Raw genomic sequence first — 20,523 nt, forward strand, 5'->3', positions numbered from 1 at the left:
ATCATGACCTGAGCCGAAGGCAGAGGTCATGATCCCAGGGTCCTGGGATCGAGCCCCACATCGGGCTCTCTGCTCAGCGGGGATCCTGCTTCCTCCTCTCTCTCTGCCTGCCTCTCTGCCTACTTGTGATCTCTGTCTGTCAAATAAATAAATAAAATCTTAAAAAAAAAAAAAAAAAAAACCAGTCACATAGGTCAATAGAACAAAATAGAAAACCCAGATATAAACTCACAATTATAACATCAATTAATCTTTGAAAAAACAGGAAATAATATCCAATGGGAAAAAGACACCACTCAGCAAATGGTGTTGGGAAAACTGGACAGTAACACGCAAAAGAATGAAACTAGACCACACTTTCTTAAACCATATACAACAATAAATTCAAAATGGACTAAAGACCTAAGTATGAGACCTGAAACCATAAAAATCCTAGAAGAGAACACAGGCAGTAACTTCTTTCACATCAGTTATAGCAACTTTTTTCTAGGTATATCCACTGAAGCAAGGGAAATAAAAGCAAAAATAACTACTGGAACTATATCAAAATAAAAAGCTTCAAAACAGTGAAAGAAACAACAAAACTAAAAGGCAACCTACTAAATGGAAGAAGACATCTGCAAAATGACATATCTGATAAAGGATCAGTATTCAAGGGGCACCTGGGTGGCTCAGAGGGTTAAAGCCTCTGCCTTTGGCTCAGGTCATGATCCCGGGGTCCTGGGATCGAGCCCTGCATCATCAGGGCTTCCTCTGATTCTCTTCCTCTCTCTCTGCCTGCCTTTCTGCCTACTTGTAATCTCTGTCAAATAACTAAATAAAATCTTAAAAAAAAAAAAAAGGTCAGTATTCAAAACATATACAGAACTTATACAACACAATACCCAAAAAACAAATACTCCAATTAAAAAATTGACAGAAGACATGAACACACATTTCTCCAAAGAAGACATGCAGATGGCCAACCCAGACATAAAAAGATGCTCATCATCACTTATCATCAGAGAACACAAATCAAAACTACAATGAAGTATCACCTCACACCTGTCAGAATGGCTAGTCAACAACACATGTAACAACAGGTGTTAGTGTTTCCGTAGTGTAGTGGCTATCACGTTCGCCTCACAACAGGTGTTAGCGAGGATGTGGAGAAAGGGGAACCCTCTTACACTGTTGGTGGGAATATAAACTGGTGCAGCCATTGTGGAAAACAATATGCAGGTTCCTCAAAAGTTTAAAAAGAACTACCCTACGATTGAGGAATCGCATTACTGGCTACTTACCCAAAGAATACAAAATCACTAATTCAAAGGGATACCCACACCTCTGTTTACAGTAGCACTATTTACAATAGACAAGATACAGAAGCAGCCCACGCTGTGTACATTATCAACGAATGGATAAAGATGTCAGATACACACACACAGAGGAATATAATTCAGCTACAAAAAAGAATGAAATCTTGCCATTTGCAATGACATGGACAGACCTAGAAAGTATAAGGTTAAGTGAAATAAATCAGAGAAAGGCAAATATCAAAGAATTTCATTCCTGTGTGGAATTTAAGAAACAAAACAAATGAGCAAAGGGGGAAAAAGAGAGTGAGCAAGAGAGACAAACTAAGAAAGAGACTCTTAACTACACAGAACAAAGCGATGGTTACTAGAGGGGAAGGAGTGTTGGGTGGATGGGTTAAATAGGTGGTGGGGATTAAGGAGTGCACTTGTCATGATGAACAGAGGATAATGTATGGAATTGTTGAATTACTACAATTACTACATAGTATACCAGAAACTAATACTGTATTAGTTTAGTTTAGTTTAACTAAAGTAAAAACTTAAAAAAAATGTGGTATATATACACAATGGAATATTATTCAGCCATAAAAAGAATAAAATCTTCCCATCTGCAGTGACAGGGATGGAGCTAGAAAGTATACTGCTAAACAAAGACAGAGAAAGACAAATACCATATGATACCACTCATATGTGGAATTTAAAAAACTAAATGAGTAAAGGGGAAATAAAGAGAGAGAAGACAAATCAAGAAACAGATTTTTAATTAGAGAGAACAAACTGATGGTTTCCAGAGGGGAGACCAGTGGAGAGATGGGTGAATTAGGTGATGGGGACTAAGGAGTGCACTTGTGATGAGCATGGGGTGATGTACTAAGTGGCCGAATCACTACATTATACACCTGAAACTAATATAACACTGTATGTTAAAAAAAAACAAAACAAAACAACCAACTTGCCTCATATGATCCATGTACCAATTCATTTCTCCAACCCTCAGTTTTTTCATCAGCAAAATGAGGAAATTAGGCTTCTACAGGCCTTCCTGAATTTAAGAATGTATAATTCAGAACTGTGTCTACATGAGGGATGGAGAAGAGGAGGAATACACTGAGAGGAATTAAAACGAAACTTGCCTACATCCTAAATCATTCCCCTTGAACCCATTAAAACACATACATATCACTTAGGGGGAAAAAAGTGAAATGTTATAAAAGTGCTATAAATACTGGGGAAAAGGCATGGGTCAGGAGATCTAGGGTCTAGTCCTAAGTCTCCCACTGAAGGAACTGCCACTTAGGACCAGGCACTAGATTTCAAAATAATAAAAGCTACTCTTTACTGAGTATCCACTGTGTGTCAGACATCCTCTTAGGGCTTCATATATAATAACTCACATATATATTACTTCTCCTGATAACTGGGATAATAATCCCTATTTTACAGATGAGAAAATGGAAGCTCCGAGACCTGCCTGGATAATTATAGCTACCACCTTGAACAAATAAGTGACATAAGTAAGAAACCCTCTATACTAAGTTGTACAGACTTTTCTCTGGTAGGCACACAGAGTACCCGTTAGACAGTACTGCTCAAATTTTAATTCACAATTAAATTTAGGAGATGTGTGATAGGATTCTAGATATTAGAATACATAGTCCTAGGGAGGATGATGGGCAAGAAAAGGAAAGCTGACATTTACCGAGTGCCTGCAATGTGTTGGGTACTTTATATATCTGATTTCATCAGCTCCATCAGATCTGTCAGGATTAACTGTCTCCATTCATGAGATAAGAAAACTGAGGCTCAGAAGGGTCAAGGTCACTGAGCTAGCAGTTAAGTAGGACAGGTCCATTATTTCCAGACTGCCTTGGTGGCTGTCCCTTTTTAGGTTGTTACCTCATTCTTTATTCCTTCTACAGTGAGAAGAAGAAGATACAGTGAAAAAGAATAGGTGAACCTGGACTTGATTTCCTGTACCACCACTCACTAGTTGTGTGGTTTTGGCAAATCACTTAAATTCTGTGAGCCTAAGTTTCCTCATCTGTAAAATAAAAATAGTAAGACCCTGTATTCCCACCAAGCAGGGTTATAATGAGGCTCACACAGTATCTGAGGAAATAGTTCACAGAATGTTATATAACACAATGGGTATCACCATATTTACTATTTGTAGTATCACCATCACCATCATCTTTCCTGGAGTAAGACGACAATACAAACAAAGCTTTGAGTTACTTTATTTTGTTAGAAGACTTTCGAAACGATTAGCAGAGAACTTAAAATACTTTTCAGTAAACTTCTAAGGTACCTGCAAGAATTCAAAGCATTTTTTAGGGGTCATGTTTTCTTCTGCATATCTTATAGGGAGCCATGCAAGATGATCTCTTGTAGGAAGGAAATGAGAAGGAGTAGAATTAGAAAGTGATTATCCAGCACCCTTACCAGATCTCTTGACCAGCAGCTCTTTTGTTGGAATCTTTACTACTCCAAGCAGATAATCTCTGAATGACTGAATACTGGTTATATCACTGGCTATCAAATCAAACAAAAAAGAGAAATTATTTAGTGCTTTACTGACCAAAGGCTAAATATTTCAGCATGTATTTTCTAGGAAGAGCTATAATATTCAAAACAGAGCCCCTTTTAATTCTGATTGTGGTTAGTCATTTGGTGCTCACCTGACTTGGTATCTTCATGATAAACAGCAAAAGTGACCTCTGCAAATTCCAACAGTTCTGCCAGGAAACAGGCCTCTCCACTGCAGTGCTGAGTCACCAAGTTGCATGGAAACTCAATGTGATGGGAAAACTCAGGGCAGAAGGAACAGGCTATGGGGCGGGTTCGGCGCTGTTCTCCCTTGGGCAAGAAGGAGAGATGTGTGGTGACAAAGGCATTGACCCCGACTGTGGCACTGAACTGTAGAGCGGGTTCCTGCTCGGCCAGAGCTCTGTAAAGGAATAAGGATGGGAATGAGATGGTAGTATCAAAAGTCAGCAGATTGCCTAGAAAACATCTGCACCATTTTCATGAGGCTACCAGGAACACTAACTGATCATGTATTTCCTATCTAGGCTTTGGGCAGAGCCATAACGTGCTTTCTTAGTCATCATTTAGATCATAGTGTATGTGTATGGGATGGGGGAAGACAACATTCACATGTTTACCAGAGTGATACTCCAAGAACACTCCTTTGTACTGTCAATGACCTTCAGCCAAAGACTACCAGGGAGCCATGGTAGTTGAACAAGCTGGTTCTATTGTTCATTACGATGAGAAAGAATATATACCAAGGGAAATTATGGGGAATTTTAGTAAAAAGCTATCAAAAAGGACTTCTAGAACACTCAACTCATTTGCGGATTTGGAGGTTGTTCAAGGAAGTGGGGCTTTGCTCTGTATTGCTATTCTAATGAATCTTACCTAGGAAGGAAGGAAGACTAGAATAAGGCTAAGGCTGTAATTGGTAAAACAGCAGCAATAACTCATTTTGGCCAAGATGGGGGGATGTTAGGTATTTTGTGACTCATAATGACCTTGTTTTGGTTTGTATCTAGGCAAGATTACAGAGTAACTTTTTTCTGTCTTCATTGTGGTTGCAAAGCAGCCTTATCTGATGTTGCTGTTCTGTGACATTGCTTATGCTCAGCATGAAAACGCCAAGCCCAGCTACAAGCGTCACATCAGTTTCCAGATGTCTCTGGAACTGTTTTTCTCAGTAGAGATGTACCACAACACACAGACAGAACCTATCCGCCTTTAGCTGATACTCGTAAAAAGTCGTCAAGTCTTTCATGTGTGGGTATAGTATGAGACAAACTCCCTCATCCCAACTTCCCCAAGGTTACAAAACTGACATTGAGGCAAAGGTCACCTCTTTTTATACATTTTTTTTTTAAGGTAAGCTCCACGCCCAATGTGGGACTTGAACTCATGATCCTGTGATCAAGAGTCTCATGTTCTACCAACAAAGCCAACCAGGAATCCCAAAGAGGTCACCTCTTTTTGAAGCATTTCCTGATAACCACAAAGCATTCAGAGGGGTTCCTTCTTTATTGTTCTTGATATGCATTTTTAGAGGATAGTAATCTGGAGTTACATAGATCTGGGTTTTAATCTTGGCTCTATCATTTAATTAGATGTGTGACCTTGAACAAGTTATTCAAACTCTTCCAAGTTTCATTGTCTTCTCTACTAAAATGAGGATAGCATAAGGATACAACAAATACTAAAGGTTTATGCATAGTTATATATGTACTGCATTTTCATTTCTAATGAAATTAACCTAAAATGATCATTAAACTAGACTGGTATATGTCTATAAAATAGCATACTCGGAAATGTATATTGTGAATAGGAAAAATGAGGGAAATAAGTCAAATGTTAGTAGTGGCTAAAAAAACAAGGATAAAATGTTCAAGTAGTGTCATAAAAATTATATAATATATACAAAGCAGAGTACCTGCCTATGGGTCATGAAAGGACTCTTAATATAGGAAACTCTCAGAGATGGCAGTGATAGCAAATAAAGTTTGGGCCCAAAGCCGGTCTGAATTTATTCATTCAGTAATTATTTCCCAAGCATCAGCTCTGTGTGTCATGCACTGGGCTCAGAGCTAGATACATATAGTAGTGAAATAACTATAATTTCTTACTCTTGTGGAACTTAGTAAGTATTGCAGGGCCTCTGCTGTCAAATAAATGACTATATCTAGACTGTGATTTCTCTTCCTTTGATCCAATTATCTTTTTGCTAGTACTTCACCAGCAAATCAGTGAACCCATGTATGTTCACGAATTTTCTACTCATTCTCAGGTAAAGATGAGGTTAGTTAAAAGACTCTCATGAATAAGAAAGAAGGGATCTGTTTACACAGACATCGAAAATGTAATTTCAGGAAGACCTCTGGCACTTAAGATGAGGGTTGGTGTCTCTCTCTTTTTAAAAGATTTATTTATTTATTTATTTGAGAGAGATGGAGAGTGTGTTCAGGCAGGGGATGGGGGAGGGGGAAAGAATCTCAAGCAAACTCACGCTGAGCAGGGAGCCAGATGCAGAGCTTGATCTCAAGACCCTTAGATCATGACCTGAGCTGAAATTAAGTCAGATGCTTAACTGACTGAGCCACCCAGGTGCCCTGAGGGCTGGTGTCTCTTGGTAAGAGAAGGCTGACTTCAGAGGACCTGCTATCTGGATACCAAGAATTCCTATCTTCAATAAGATGCAAAGTAAAACTTATTTCTGATTTTACTATATTTTGCTGGCTAAGAAGAGTAATGTTAATTATCTATACAAACGGAACTAATCACTTGTATAGTAATAATTTATTTATTTATTTTCAAAATTTTTAAAAAATACTTTATTTATTTATTTGACAGAGAGATAGATCACAAATAGGCAGAGCAGCAGGCAGAGAGAAGGAGAAGCAGGCTCCCCACTGAGCAGAGAGCCCGATGCGGGGCTCGATCCCAGGACCCCGGGACCATGACCCGAGCCGAAAGCAGAGGCTTTAACCCTCTGAGCCACCCAGGCGCCCCTAGTAATAATTTATAAAATGACTTCATATTTATATTATATAAATATGTATATTTATATTACATGTATATATTTATATTATATAATATAAATATGTATATATATGCACATTATAATTCTTATATTGATCCTTATAAAATCAGGAGAGGTATTCATAATTTTCATTTTTTGGATGAAAAAACTTAGACACAGAGAAGTAAAGAAACTAGCCCGAGATCACATACAGCTAGTGGAAGATGGGACTAGAAGGAAAGGAGTCCAATTTCTAGTGCAGTTCTGTTTCCATTATACTCTGTCTGTGTATGTTTATACATAGTCTGTAAGACTGCCCCAAACTATAAAGAGAATATAGTGTTAGAACTGCTCTGGCTTCTTACCCTTCCTTCTTGAAATAGTAACACAGACCAAAAGGGTTTACAACAAACTGCCTGCCACCCGATTTGACTCTTTTTATGATCCCGAGACGGGGACTACTGAGCTTATCTAGGAGAGAGCTACTGAGTATCTAAGCTCCAAGTCCTTCTCTGCCAATTAAATTGTGGTTAATTTGCAAATTCTGACCCCTGCTGGGTCTTACACAGAACAGGTACTCCCTGGACACAAGTTTCATGCCTCCATACATTGCACATGTTCTTCCCTGTGAACAGAATAGTTTTCTCTTGGGCATTCTGGTAACTCCCACTCTTCTTTCAAGACTGAGATTAAAGAGGGCTCTGAATGCCAAGTTGAGTGTGTATAACCTAGGGAATTTATATATAAGATAAACTACTTGGGCATAGGAAAAAAACATTAAAAGGTCTATATTTGTTATCTCACATGTTTAAGTTTTGTATACGTTTGTGTATGTTATTTTGTTTTGTATATGTTACTGTATATTTTATAATGTATTTATACATGAAGTATATAAGTATATAATTTTTATATAAAAATACATTTTATAACATAGTTATATATGAAATATGTAAGTATATGAAGATTTATACACAAAAAGTATACAGTTATTCAGAGTGTATGCTAAACGTTTTTGTTAATAGGAATGGATGATTAAAATTAGACCACTGCTACTGACAATGGGAAAACCATCAAAAGTTTTAATGTGAGGGAATGACATGATTTAAAAACTGCCCTGGTACCACGTACACCAAAATGAATATTCCAGCAATGATTGCTTAACAGTCATTCCAGCAATCACCGGAAGTCCATTTGGAGATTTGATGATGAAAAATATTAACCAGGCTGAACATTTTTCCAACTGCTTCAGTGTCAGATCTCACATGGCAGTAACTCAATTTGTTTTTTACGGACTAAAGTTAAAGTGATCTATGATCTGACTCTAAAGTTATAACAAGGGAAAAAATTAGGGAACAATTACCTACTTTTTTCTTGAACTTCTGTCCAAAGTGAACTAGTCTATGGTAGAAGCTTGACTTAGTTCTCTTTCTTACTAACACTTGTTATGTGCTAGAATTATGCTATGTGGTGGCAGGGGGCAGAGAGGAGTTCAGACAGTGACTAGAGGAACTTACAGCCTTGTGGGGGAAACTCATGTATACAAATCCCTGAAACTGAGTAATATGGACTTATAACCAAGGTGCTAAAAGACAGGACACGGGCACCTGAGTGGCTCAGTTGGTCGGCTGTCTGCATTTGGTCCAGGTTATGATTCCAGGGTCCTGGGATTGAGCCCCATACTGGACTCCCTGCTCAGCAAGGAGCCTGCTTCTCTCTCTCCCTCTGCTACTCCCACTACTTGTGCTCTCTCTCAAATAAATAAATAAATACATAAATAAAATCCTTCAAAAGAAACAAAAGACAAAGGACAAAGTGCCACGTCTGTCTACATGTAGGAAGAAATAAGGGAAGGCTGCAAAAAAGCTACTAAGTCAAAAGAAAACAGGTTTTTAGTGGACAAAAGGAAGAACATTCAAGATAGAGGGAAGTATGAACAAAGACCTAAAGGAGATAAAAGAGGGCCATGCTGTGACACCTGGGTGGCTTACTCCGTTAAGCATCTGCCTTCAGCTTAGGTCATGATCCCGGGGTCCTGGGATCAAGTCCTGCACTGGACTCCTTGCTCAGGGGGGACCCAGCTTCTCCCTTTGCCCCTGCCTGCAGCTGCCCCTGCTTGTGCTCTCTCTCTCTTTGACAAATAAATTTAAGTAAAAATCCTAAAAAAAAAAAAAAAAGAGAGAGAGAGAGAGGGCCATTTTCTTCATATATAGCAATAGTGCTCAACAGAAAAGAACCAGCAAGACAGATTCCCTAAGGGGAAAATGAGCTTGGCGTGTTCAGAAGCAATAAGGCCAGGGACTGGAGTACAGTAAGCAGAGTGGAGATGAGCAGAAGATAAAGTCATAAAGATAATAAGGAGCCAGGTCATGCGGGGTCTCATAGCCATTTTTAGTTGTCTTTTACTTTGAATGAGATGAAAAAGTCACTGATGGGCTTTAAGCAGAGGTGTGGTCAAGGTCTGACTTAAATTTTCATAGGGTCACTGGTTTCTGTGTTGAGAATAGACTGAAGGGGAACAAGCTAGAAAAATGGGAGGTGGTAATCACAGACTGAATATGGGATTACAGAAGAGCTGTGGTGATGGTCCTGGCTTGGTTTGAGGGTATAGGGTATGCCTGTGTAAACGAGTGTAAGCAGAATAGAGGATAAGATTAAGGTACAAAGTTGCTAATAACAGTTGAAATAATAAAGTTTATAAGTGGTTTACTCATGTATACTCTTACACGCTTTCTTAAGAGAAAAAGAAAAATAAAGCTGTGCTTAATAAACTGGAATTTGTATACAAGGAAGTTCTGCATATCTGAGTCTCATATACTACAGGAGAAAAAGACGAGGACTGTTCTTCCAAGGTGGACTTACTTGGCTGCTGCTTGCAGGCCACAGGCTCTGATAACCTGGACTGAGATAGAGACAGCTCGGGCAGCAAGAACTCCCTCTGCTGTCCTGGGAGTACGCCTGTACCTTAGTCCCACATCCAGTAAACCTTATGAGGACAAAAGGAAAAAAGATAAAAAGGTTAGTTGGAAGAGTCTCTGTTCTACCAAACCCCAAGCCCTGGTCAGAAAGAAGAGGATAAACACCCTAATGAACAATAAGGGGCATTAGCAGTGAGACAAAATGTCCATGGCCAGAATTACTTTATATTATTGTGTAAGGGCCTATTCAGCCAGAGCGGCCCCACACCAGTTGAACTGCCATTTTGTTGTAAAACTTAAATTGACTCTGCCTACCAGCCGCCCCCACCCCAGGGGAACTTACTTAAAAACAAGTCCTGGAAACCAGTCCCAGGTAACAAAGCCCAAATACAAGGGTGGGTCAGGCCAGGTGGCGACATCCGATCAGTGGTGGTGGTGGGGCATACTGTCTCCTTAGTTACCAAGGAGTAGGGGCCCCGCTCTTTGGGCACCTTTTGGGCGCCAATTCTGACCAAGGTGATAGGCTGGTTCAAATGTCTACTAGGGTAATTGTAATTCAATTGGTCACCTAGCATGACTGTGCAGCTTTCTCTATGTGTTACAATTTCATTGGCTACCTGTGCGTGGCCAGGCCCAACCACACGGCCTTTGCTCTATAAAAGCTAGTCTGTGAAACAGAGAGGGGTCGCCCTCTCTGTAAGGGGCGGCCCCAACCCATCTGTTTGACCGTCGGTTTGATTCTTGATACTTGGCACAAAATAAAGCTTTGCTTGACCTTCGCTTTGTATCAGTCTTGCTCCTTTAATCACGAATCCATTATTGGGGGACCCAACATTGGGGACCCAACAATTGTATGCCAGGACTAATAAAAGCAGAAGAAAATTTACTATTTTTACTCTGTATCCAAGAAACTATGTCAGAGGCAGAACTCAATTTCAGATTTTTTAAAACTTCCAATTATTTTTTTTTAAAGATTTTTAAAATTTATTCATTTGAGAGAGACAGAGAGAGAATGAGCAGGGTGGGGAAAATGGTGAGGGAGAGGGAAAAACAAACTCCCCACTGAGCAGGGAGCTGGTGCGGGGCTCGATCCCAGGACCCCGGGATCATGACCTGAGCCGAAGGCAGATGCTTAATGCCTAAGCCACCCAGGCGCCCTTCTTTTTTAAACTTTTATTTTTTTTTAAAGATTTTATTTATTTATTTGACAGAGATCACAAGTAGGCAGAGAGGCAGGCAGAGAGAGGGGGGGGGGGAGCAGGTTTCCTGCTGAGCAGAGAGCCTGATGCAGGGCTTTATCCCAGGACCCTGGCACCATGACTCGAGCCAAAGGCAGAGGCTTTTAACCCACTGAGCCACCCAGGCGCCCCCCTTTTTTAAACTTTTAAAAGGTTTTCACACTTACACTTTTAATACCCTTCTACTAACCACCACCTGAAACACCCTTTATATGCCATCCTTTTATAAAAATTCTACCTTCCTATTATCACATTTCAGAGAAAGTGTTAAGAAACAACAGAACAAGCTGATCAGTGACAGGAGGAACACCTCAATCTTTATCGTGGCAAAAAACCCCTTTTGCTTTGGCAGATACTCTCCAGCAAGTAAGCACATTAACTTGATTTAGGAGGCCAGTTCTAGTTATCTGATGACGTACCTGGAGGGAAGGTCAGCTTACCGAAACAATTAGGATATAATTCAAAACTCCAAATTCTAATGAATCCCTTTCAACTTTAAATCCTAACCTCTTCCTCCCTTACAGTGATTTCCCTGGTCATGCTAACTGTATCTCACCAATCCTGTATCTGCTCATGTTACCCTGGAATAATAATTCTCTGAGTACACCTACATAACACATAGGATTTATGCTGTGAGGCTTCTTAAATGCTTGCTGAAGTTAAAGGTGAAATGAGACAAGCAACATTTATGCAGACAGTCCATGGAAATATGAATTTTATAAAATTAGACAAAATTTACATGCAATAAACTCATATGTTCATTTTTCTAAGGTAGATCATAGTTTTCATGGGCCCAGCACGCTTCCGCCGCGCAACTCTGCTAGATCATAGTTTTCATGAGATTCTTAAAAGGGTAAGTCTCTCAAAATATGAAGAGTCACTGTTTACTGAGAAAAGGGATATTTACGTGTACTGATTTCGAAAGGGAGAGACAAAGCAGTCTTCAATTACCTGATGACTGGTTCCTCAATTCTTTCCTGTTCTCAAGCCTGGGGGTTAAAGGGAGATTAAAGGTCTGTATTCCCACATCCTCACGGTGCTGCATGGTTACCATGGCACAGATCCTTGATAATGGCAAGGTTCCTTTGGCAACCACCTGGTCTCTCACGTTAGGATAATAGTATCTGTAAGCCGCAAAAGCATAAGCTGTCAGTAGGAAGAATTACATGGATAAATGATTCAATTTGCTCAAGGGATCAGTTTTTGGTATCAAGTTATCTTTGGAGCCTGGCTGCTCTGTATTGGTAGCATACAGTTGTGGTCATGTCTGGCTGGATTTATTGCCTGTCATGTGGAGAAGGAACTCCATAAATTATACAAACAACAGAACAACTTTCTGTTCTACAGAAACTACAAACTTTGTTTGGTTATCTGCATCTGACTTGGACTTCTGGGAGTAGTCACTTTTGAGAGCATTCATCCTGTAGCAGCAAAAGTGGTTCTAAGTGGAGCAGCCGCAATTTTCTTCTGTGGCTTGAGGCCTAAGTCCCTCAAATTTAAAGGATCTCTTAGTACCTACTCTATTTCCTTCTCTTGTCAAAATATTTCATCCTTATATGTTTTATATTTTTTAATTTAATTTTTTTTAAGATTTTATTTATTTATTTGACAGACAGAAATCACAAGTAGGCAGAGAGGCAGGCAGAGAGAGAGAGCAGGAAGCAGGCTCTCCACTGAGCAAAGAGCCTGATGTGGGGCTCGATCCCAGAACCCTGGAATCATGATCTGAGCCGAAGGCAGAGGCTTTAACCCACTGAGCCACCTAGGCGCCCCTCCTTATGTCTGTTTTAAATCAAACCTAATTTCACCTGTTTTTGGGAAAAGTTTCTGGCAAATGAATCGAACTCTTCCTTACTTCTACCCCGGATGCTCTGTCTTCTTTTATATCTACATACCCTTTGTCATTTTTGTTGGTTTCTTGGGAGTAGGGATGCAAAGGAGGGTGAGCATCTACATTCAGGTCAAGTCTGTGACACGAGTGGATTTATATTTTACGAAGGCTACTCTTTGGGTGGTGGGAAGAAAGGATTATAAGAAATAAGTTTAGAAGTGGGGAGACCAGTTAGGAGGCCATTAGCAATTTAGGCGTGATAGGATGAGGGACTGAACCAAAAAGGGAAGTAAACAGAAAATGGGTGACCGAATACTTAAGAGCAATAGGAGGTAAAACTGATAGAACTTCACTTCCAAATGTTACACATGGTTAAAAGCATGAGATATAACTGCTCCCAAGAGCCTAATAATTCAGATTTCAGTAAAATCTGGAGAAGAGTCACTCACTAACAAGTCAGATGATATAAAGTAGGGTAGAAGGGATTGCTTAGTTTCCTTACATTTCAGCCTAAGCTGTGAAGGGAAGCATGATCTATGACTGCGTACTTCCTTTCTAGATACAAAAACTGGTTTCACGTTATACCTGCACCAGATTTCAAACTGGACTCCACCACCAGGAACAAGCCCCTGTGCAGAGAAGGCACTCAGTAGAAGCCTTTGCACTGGAACTTCACTTGGCAAAAGGAGAGAGTGATGGTGTTCACTATTAAAGATGGGATCTGGAACACAGAGTGTGGTTGCAGATCTGAAAGGCTTCAAAGAGATTCCTTTGGAAAAGAAAAGCAATTCAGAATAATCCAACATAACATTTAGTGTTTTACATGTAGTAAGACAATATGTTAATATCCAGTATTATTCCATTTTATCCTCACTATGTGAGGAAAACAAAACAACTATTACTTCTACTTAACAGACAGAATATGGACATATTGAGGTTCCATAGTGAATCCAAAGGCCTTAGAGGTAGTAGGTCATGGACCTGGAACCAAAACCTTTATCTTCTATGTTACTTCTACCAAGGTCCATTTCCCTAGTAGCTATGGTACCCAAAGGTTCCATGATAATACAGAAGAAAGAGATCGTTTTGTTGCTGGACAATATCTAAGGGTTGCAATTCCTACACTTTCTTGTCAATACCTGTTAGCCTATTCTTTGTTTTAGTTTTTTGGTTTTTAAATTATTGCCATCTTGGTGAAAAGAAGTGGTATCTTGTGTTGCTTTTGGTTTTCATTGTCAAATGGCAAATGATGCTGAGTATCTTTTCATGTGCTTATTGGCCCTTGTACATCTTAGGAGAAATGTCTATTCAGATCTTCTGAATACTTTTTAGTCAGATTGTTTTTTATTATTATTTGTAAGGTTTTTTTTTAAAAAATATATTCTGGATCCAAGTCCCTTATTTCAACCCCCAAAATCAATACTGGCATCGCTTTTGCAGTTATTTGTGGATGTGCTGGGAATGGCAAAACATGTGAGTCACCTGACTTGATCATTCCCAGCTGAGCTTGAACAAAGTGACACTCTGACTTCTTGTTTCAGCTCTCAGGGATGATCAGATGATGGAGACGGCAGAGGCTAGTGTGGTGTAGTGCGAGAATATCTGGCTCTGGGGCCAGCTGAATGGGGTCTGAATGTGAACCTTGTTATTATCACTTGGGCAGCTTCAGTCACTTAACATTTCTGAACCTTTTCTCGCTTTCAAAAAATAAAGTAAAATCTACTAGAATAAGTTATTTTAGGACTTATAATTATGATCTATGTGCGATATATATGTAAATATTTCCCCTAAGAGCAGTGGTTCGGTATTTTTAAATTCAGTACCCCTGATATTGCTATGTTATGCAGAATATAACTATTGTGAGTAATGAGAATCAATTGTATGTGTACAGGTTAAGAGTGAGTAGGCATGTAAATGAAATAAGATGGGGCAAAATATAAGTAATTTGTGGATCTAGGAGAAGGGTATATAGAAGTTCTTTGTACAATTTTTGTTAAATTTTCTGTAAATTTGAAATCACATCAAAATAAAAAGTTATAATAAATAACATAAGAAAAAAAAAACTTAGCCCATCTCCTGTACTACCCAGGTTAAGACTAGAAACATTCAGGAACACAGAATTCACTCAGGAAAAAACAAAATTCTAAGTATAGCCAAGGAAAGAGCCACACAAGAATGAGAAACTCTAACCTCCCAAACCTACCGTTTTCAGGGAACTCAGATCCTTTTAGCACACTGGATTGGGAGTCTTGAACTGGAAAGTAGTATTGGACATAACAATCTGCTTCTCCCCAGACGGTTGCCTGAAGAGGGGCTAACCCTTTAACTTTCTCTACATGGAGCTCAAAGTGATGCTCCATCAATCCACTTCTTTGGTCCTCCATCTATTAAATGAAACAGAGATACTGTTGTAAGCTTTAAAGAAAAACTTTTTTAGAATATTCCTTTTTCTCTATGAAACCTGAGTCTAGATGAATAGGTGTAATTAGCTGATACTAAAACAGATACTTAATTTTCACTGTGTATAAATCTCACAACTGCTCACTGTAATCAGATCAAGAAAGATTTACTCTAGACTATGAGACCAGGTCAATATTAAAAAATTCAAAAATGTAGTTCACTGCATTAATGGAACAAAGGAAAAAACATGACTGTCTCAATAAATGCTAAAAAGGTATTTAATAAAATTCAACACTGGCTCCTGATTATTAGTACCCTAAGAACAGAATACATTAAGAATATCCTGGGGTACCTGGGTGGCTTAGTGGGTAAAAGCCTCTGCCTTTGGCTCAGGTCATGATCTCAGGGTCCTGTAATCAGGCAGGCCCCACATTGGGCTCTCTGCTTGGCGGGGAGTCTGCCCCCCCCCCCCCCCGCCGCCACACCTGCCTCTCTGCCTACTTGTGATCTCTGTCTGTCAAATAAATAAATAAAATCTTAAAAAAAAAAACCCTAATAGGATAAAAAATATATACATGAAGCAAATATGTATTAACACACTAATTTTCTTTAAGTAGGCTCTATACCCAATGTAGGGCTCAAACTTACAACCCTGAGATCAAAAGTTGCGCACACCACTGACTGAGCTAGTCAGAACCCCCAATTTATTTACTATTTTTAATTAGGTTGAGAATAACACTGAGACTATTCATTAATGGTAAGGACTATTAGGGGAGGTTGTGAACATATCATTACTGAAGTACTGGTAATAATTTAAGGTTTTTATTATTTACTGTAGCCAGGCACTATACTAAGCCCTTCACCTGCAGTAGCTAATTTAACAAGCAGAGCTAACAACAGCAGAACCAGGGTTTGAATTCAGGTAGCCTGACTCTACAGCCAGGCTCTTTACTTCTACTCTAAACAGCTTCAACAGACACAACTGGTAATTGGGAATATTTATAGAGAGGGACTTCAGGATTTAGACAGGGGTCAAACTGTATGATCTGTATGTACTTAATATTCTAACTAATAATCCCATGAATTTGGAATAGAATTTGCATAAAGTCTTTGCTTTGTATTCTAAAAACATATCAGCAATACCTGCTCCAAAACCTTACATAGGGAAACAGAGAACTTTCAATTTGATTCCCCAGAGAAGAAAAATATGGGTTAAAAAAACCTCTCATGGGGACGCCTGGGTGGCTCAGTTGGTTAAGCAGCTGCCTTCGGCTCAGGTCATGATCCCAGCATCCTGGGATTGAGTCCCACATCGGGCTCTTTGCTCAGCAGGAAGCCTGCTTCTCCCTCTGCCTCTGCCTGCCATTCTGTCTGTCTGTGCTTGCTCACTCTCCCTCTCTGACAAATAAATAAAATCTTTTATAAAAAACCAAAAAAACAAAAAAAAAAACCTCTCATAATCTCAGCAGCTGCTTAATTTGGCCATACAGTATTATAGTAATTTATTAATTCAGTTCTGCAGATGCTGAAATGGATGAGTGACATGAATGTAGGAAGAAAAACAACTGTATTTATAGATATCTAATCTTTAAAATAGCTCTTTTATGCTCATAGTAACATTCTTTAATTTTTGGTATGGAATTTAATAAACTTTGAGTCTAGGGTCGCCTGGGTGGCTCAGTGGGTTAAGCCTCTGCCTTCGGCTCAGGTCATGATCTCAGGGTTGTAAGATCAAGCCCCACATAGGGCGCCACAGCGGGAAGTCTGCTTAAGATTCTTCCCCTCCTTCGTTGCTCTTCCCCCCATCATGTATATGCTCAATCTCTCTCTTAATAATAATTAAAAAAAAAACAAAAAACCCGTGTCTGAACTCTGATTCTTCCATTCTTAGCCATGAGACCCTAGACAAATAACTTCTTTTGACTCTGTTTCATCACCTAAAAAGTGAGTGACAATGGTTCCCCTCATGTAGTATTAGGGAAATAAACATGCAAAAGTATATCAATGTGTTTTCTCAATTGTACAGCACTGTACAAATTACTTTTAAAAATTTACTGGTAGAAAAGCAAGGAACTTCACTATAACTTCCCAGTGTGGATTTGGTTAAGAAACAGAGTAAGATTTTGTGGGCCTACATTTGGGATCATTGTCAACCTCCCACCCCTATTCCCCACCCCCGGATTATCTTCTTTTTAATTAAGACCTTTTAAAATGCAGTCTTAGGTTCACCCCAACTTTCTAAAAGACAATTAATTAATTTAGTAAATTAGACGATTAGGATGTGGTTGACAATTAGAGTTTTTTTTATAAATTCAAAATCTCAGAAGGACAGATATATATTTAAAACACAAAAATAATTGCTTGGATCTACAGCATGCATTGGAGTGCAAATATGTTCCTTTTCTCTACTGAAATAAGGATCTGGGACAATGGTTTCATTAAAATACACAAGATAAAATGAGATTATGAAATTTAAAATTTGCAAATAGATCTTAAGTGCTCTCAACTACACACATAAAAAGGTAAATAGATGAAGTGACTGATAATTTTAAATGGCTTCACTGTGGTTGGTAATCCTTTCACAATGTTACCTATATTAAAGCATCACGTTGTACACTTAAAATGAGATTATGGCTTTTGTAAACAATCAAGTGTTTAGTCACTACCACATTAACAGATGCTGTAGATGGCTGGTCCAAAAAATGGGCTGGCCTAGGACTGAAGGGAGGAAGTGTTCCTTCTTCATTCTTTAATCTCTGCAGTGCCATTATCTGATCTGAAGAACCCATGGCTAAAAAGACACGAAGACTCCCGTTTTGGTGGCCTGAGAACACATCAATCACAGGCATGTAGCTGTCAACAGCAACAACTGGGTACTGAGCATCAAGCAGCAGGCGAGAAATTTTGGGATCTCTAGAGGGAGAGAATATTGCAAATGAAAAAATAACAATCATCAATTATGTCACAGAGCTGCTACTGCATTTCCTACTTGGCTTATTTTCTCAGTTTGTTAAAAATGGGTCTACAAACTAGAAAATACTGGTTTGAAAAACACGACTTTACCATAGCTCATCAAAGAAAAATGATCAGGCAGTTAACTTCCAAATGTAGCAATTTGAAAGCAGAGAATGTCTGATTTATGTCTGTTATCATCATGACCCCAAACCCAGCATCTGGGCTTGTGCACTATCTCAGTACAGGCTTGCTGAATTGCATTACTTTACAGGGAGGAAGAGTGGTCAACATGAAATGGACTTTGGAATCTGGCAGATACGATGTAGATACTATTATCATTAATATTTGCCATCTATAATCCTACCACTGCAAAAGTTGGTATTATCCACCATTAATAGATGAGAAAAAGTCCAAATACTCTTCATTATACCATGCTGAGTCTTAGCTCTGTTACTTGCTGAATGACTCTCAGTAATCAATTTAACCTTTCTAACTCTGTTTCCTCTTCTGTAAAATGTAGGTAATAAAACTTCCATCAAAGGGCAGTTATTAGGATTAGATGAGATAACAAACCTAAAATACCAACTATAATACTTAGTAGGTAAAAGTACTCAGTAACTGAGTAGCTAATGTTTTATGCTCTTTCAGCAAAGAATGGGGTCTAATGAAGTGAGAAGGGAAGTATGAGACCACATTAATCATAACTAAAAAAGTGGAAAAAGCCTACAGTTGACAGATGGCATGATTCCAGCAGCACTCCTTAGCCTGACCATGCTTTCTACTGTTACTATTATAAGTATTTCACTGTTCACAGAAGGCTTACCCACTTATTTTCTCACTGGACTGTCACAATTGTGCCATAAGGAAGACAGTGGTGTCTATCATTACCCTCATTTTATAGATGATGAAAAGCCAAAGAGGCTGACTTCTGCAAGTCAAAGGATAAATTTCCTAATTTGTAAAAAGGGGATAATGACAATAGTTTCCCAGGGTTACAGAAAGGCTCTCGTCAACTGCGCCCACAAAAGGGCTCTCCGTAAAATGTAAAACAGCATTTAAAACACAGAACCGTAAGAAGGCTGTTACAAAAGAAGTCAACACTAAAATAACTAAAAATCAGTACCATGAACCAAAAGAAAAAATGAACAGTCTGTAGTGAGGACAGAAATAACCTTCAGATAAATCAATACCCCACTGGGGTGTGGCACAGTGAAAAGTGAGGTACAGTGATCAAATGTGAAGGTCCAAAAGACAACACTCAGTATAGAAATCTTGCAAATAGGTGAAATAAACAGTACTAAAGGTTTTGTGAGAGAGAACTAAACCATTAGTTTTGTGAGGTTAGGATTAGGGTTGGCAGTAGAGCTTCTTGGTGAAGCAGCAGAACTTGCTGGGTTCTAACCCTGGTTCTACTACTTACAATATATATAACAAGTTATTTAAATCCTCTGCGCCTTTGATAACTCATCTGTAAAACGAGAAATAAAAATTACCTGCCTTAGAAAACTCTAATAGGATTAAAGGACTTGATATTTGTGAGGTTCTTAGCACAGGGCCTGAAACATGGTAAGCAGTATTGTAGAACTGTTTTAACACAGGAGAAAGTGAAGCAATTGTGGTAAAATTGAGAAAAGTCCTCTAAGGTTTTATCGCGCTAGTTATTTTTGCAAACCAAAAGAATTCCTCTTCAGTCCATACAAAGCTAAAGATGAAAAGTAAAGAACACTCCAAAAGATCCTATTTACTTGAATGACATGTAAAACTGATGGAGGGGGAGTTTCACCAGCCCAAGCAACTTGTCCTGTCCAGGGCTCCGCAATTTGTTCCATGCTTCAATTACCATCACGTTGTTCTTCAGCCTTTCCAGGTATTTGGAAGACAGAGAGACAGGAATCACCTGGGGAGAGGACAATCAAAAAAACAAAAACCCTCACCTGAGACAAAGGATTAATCTATGCTTTTATTCAACAAGTACTAACTGAAAGCTCAATTTGAACTGAAAGCCAAGTATAGTGCTAGGAGCTGAAGACATTAAAATAAAACCTACTCTGTATCCTCAAGAGAAGTCAGTTTGGTGTAAGTGACCAACATATAAAGGCCAAATACAAAATGGTATGAGTTCTCTGATGACAAATCTCATACAGATGGGGCTCTGACGACACAGAGAAGGTTGTGAGACATGTCAATCACTGCCTGCCCACCTCGGCCAAGCCTAGTTCTAAGGCCAAATAACCCATTTGTAAACCCCAGCTGAGAGATACTTTTTTTTTTACTGCCCCCGCCCCATGTTTTTGAAAGAAAGCTGGCTACTGATTAGACAAGTGCTGAGCACCTAATCAAA

At 39.0% G+C, this 20,523-nt stretch overlaps 1 protein-coding gene across 6 annotated transcripts in view; it reads right to left on the reverse strand.

The window, feature by feature from the left end:
- Window positions 1-20,523, reverse strand: part of C2CD3 (C2 domain containing 3 centriole elongation regulator) — a 151,800-nt gene that overhangs the window by 66,090 nt on the left and 65,187 nt on the right. For 5 of the 6 annotated variants that reach the window (XM_059410512.1, XM_059410520.1, XM_059410502.1 and 2 more), the window contains exons 15-22: window positions 19,928-20,079; window positions 17,894-18,140; window positions 15,031-15,211; window positions 13,413-13,596; window positions 11,948-12,120; window positions 9,703-9,826; window positions 3,977-4,245; window positions 3,741-3,830 (exon numbers count right to left, since the gene is read on the reverse strand). In XM_059410512.1, the coding sequence (XP_059266495.1) occupies window positions 3,741-3,830; window positions 3,977-4,245; window positions 9,703-9,826; window positions 11,948-12,120; window positions 13,413-13,596; window positions 15,031-15,211; window positions 17,894-18,140; window positions 19,928-20,079 (1,420 nt within the window). The remainder of the gene's footprint in view (window positions 1-3,740; window positions 3,831-3,976; window positions 4,246-9,702; window positions 9,827-11,947; window positions 12,121-13,412; window positions 13,597-15,030; window positions 15,212-17,893; window positions 18,141-19,927; window positions 20,080-20,523) is intronic. The other variant, XM_059410493.1, reaches the window with a different exon arrangement.

This window comes from Mustela nigripes, chromosome 1 (genome assembly GCF_022355385.1).
Source record: "Mustela nigripes isolate SB6536 chromosome 1, MUSNIG.SB6536, whole genome shotgun sequence".
In the NCBI taxonomy this organism is placed as follows: Eukaryota; Metazoa; Chordata; class Mammalia; order Carnivora; family Mustelidae; genus Mustela; species Mustela nigripes.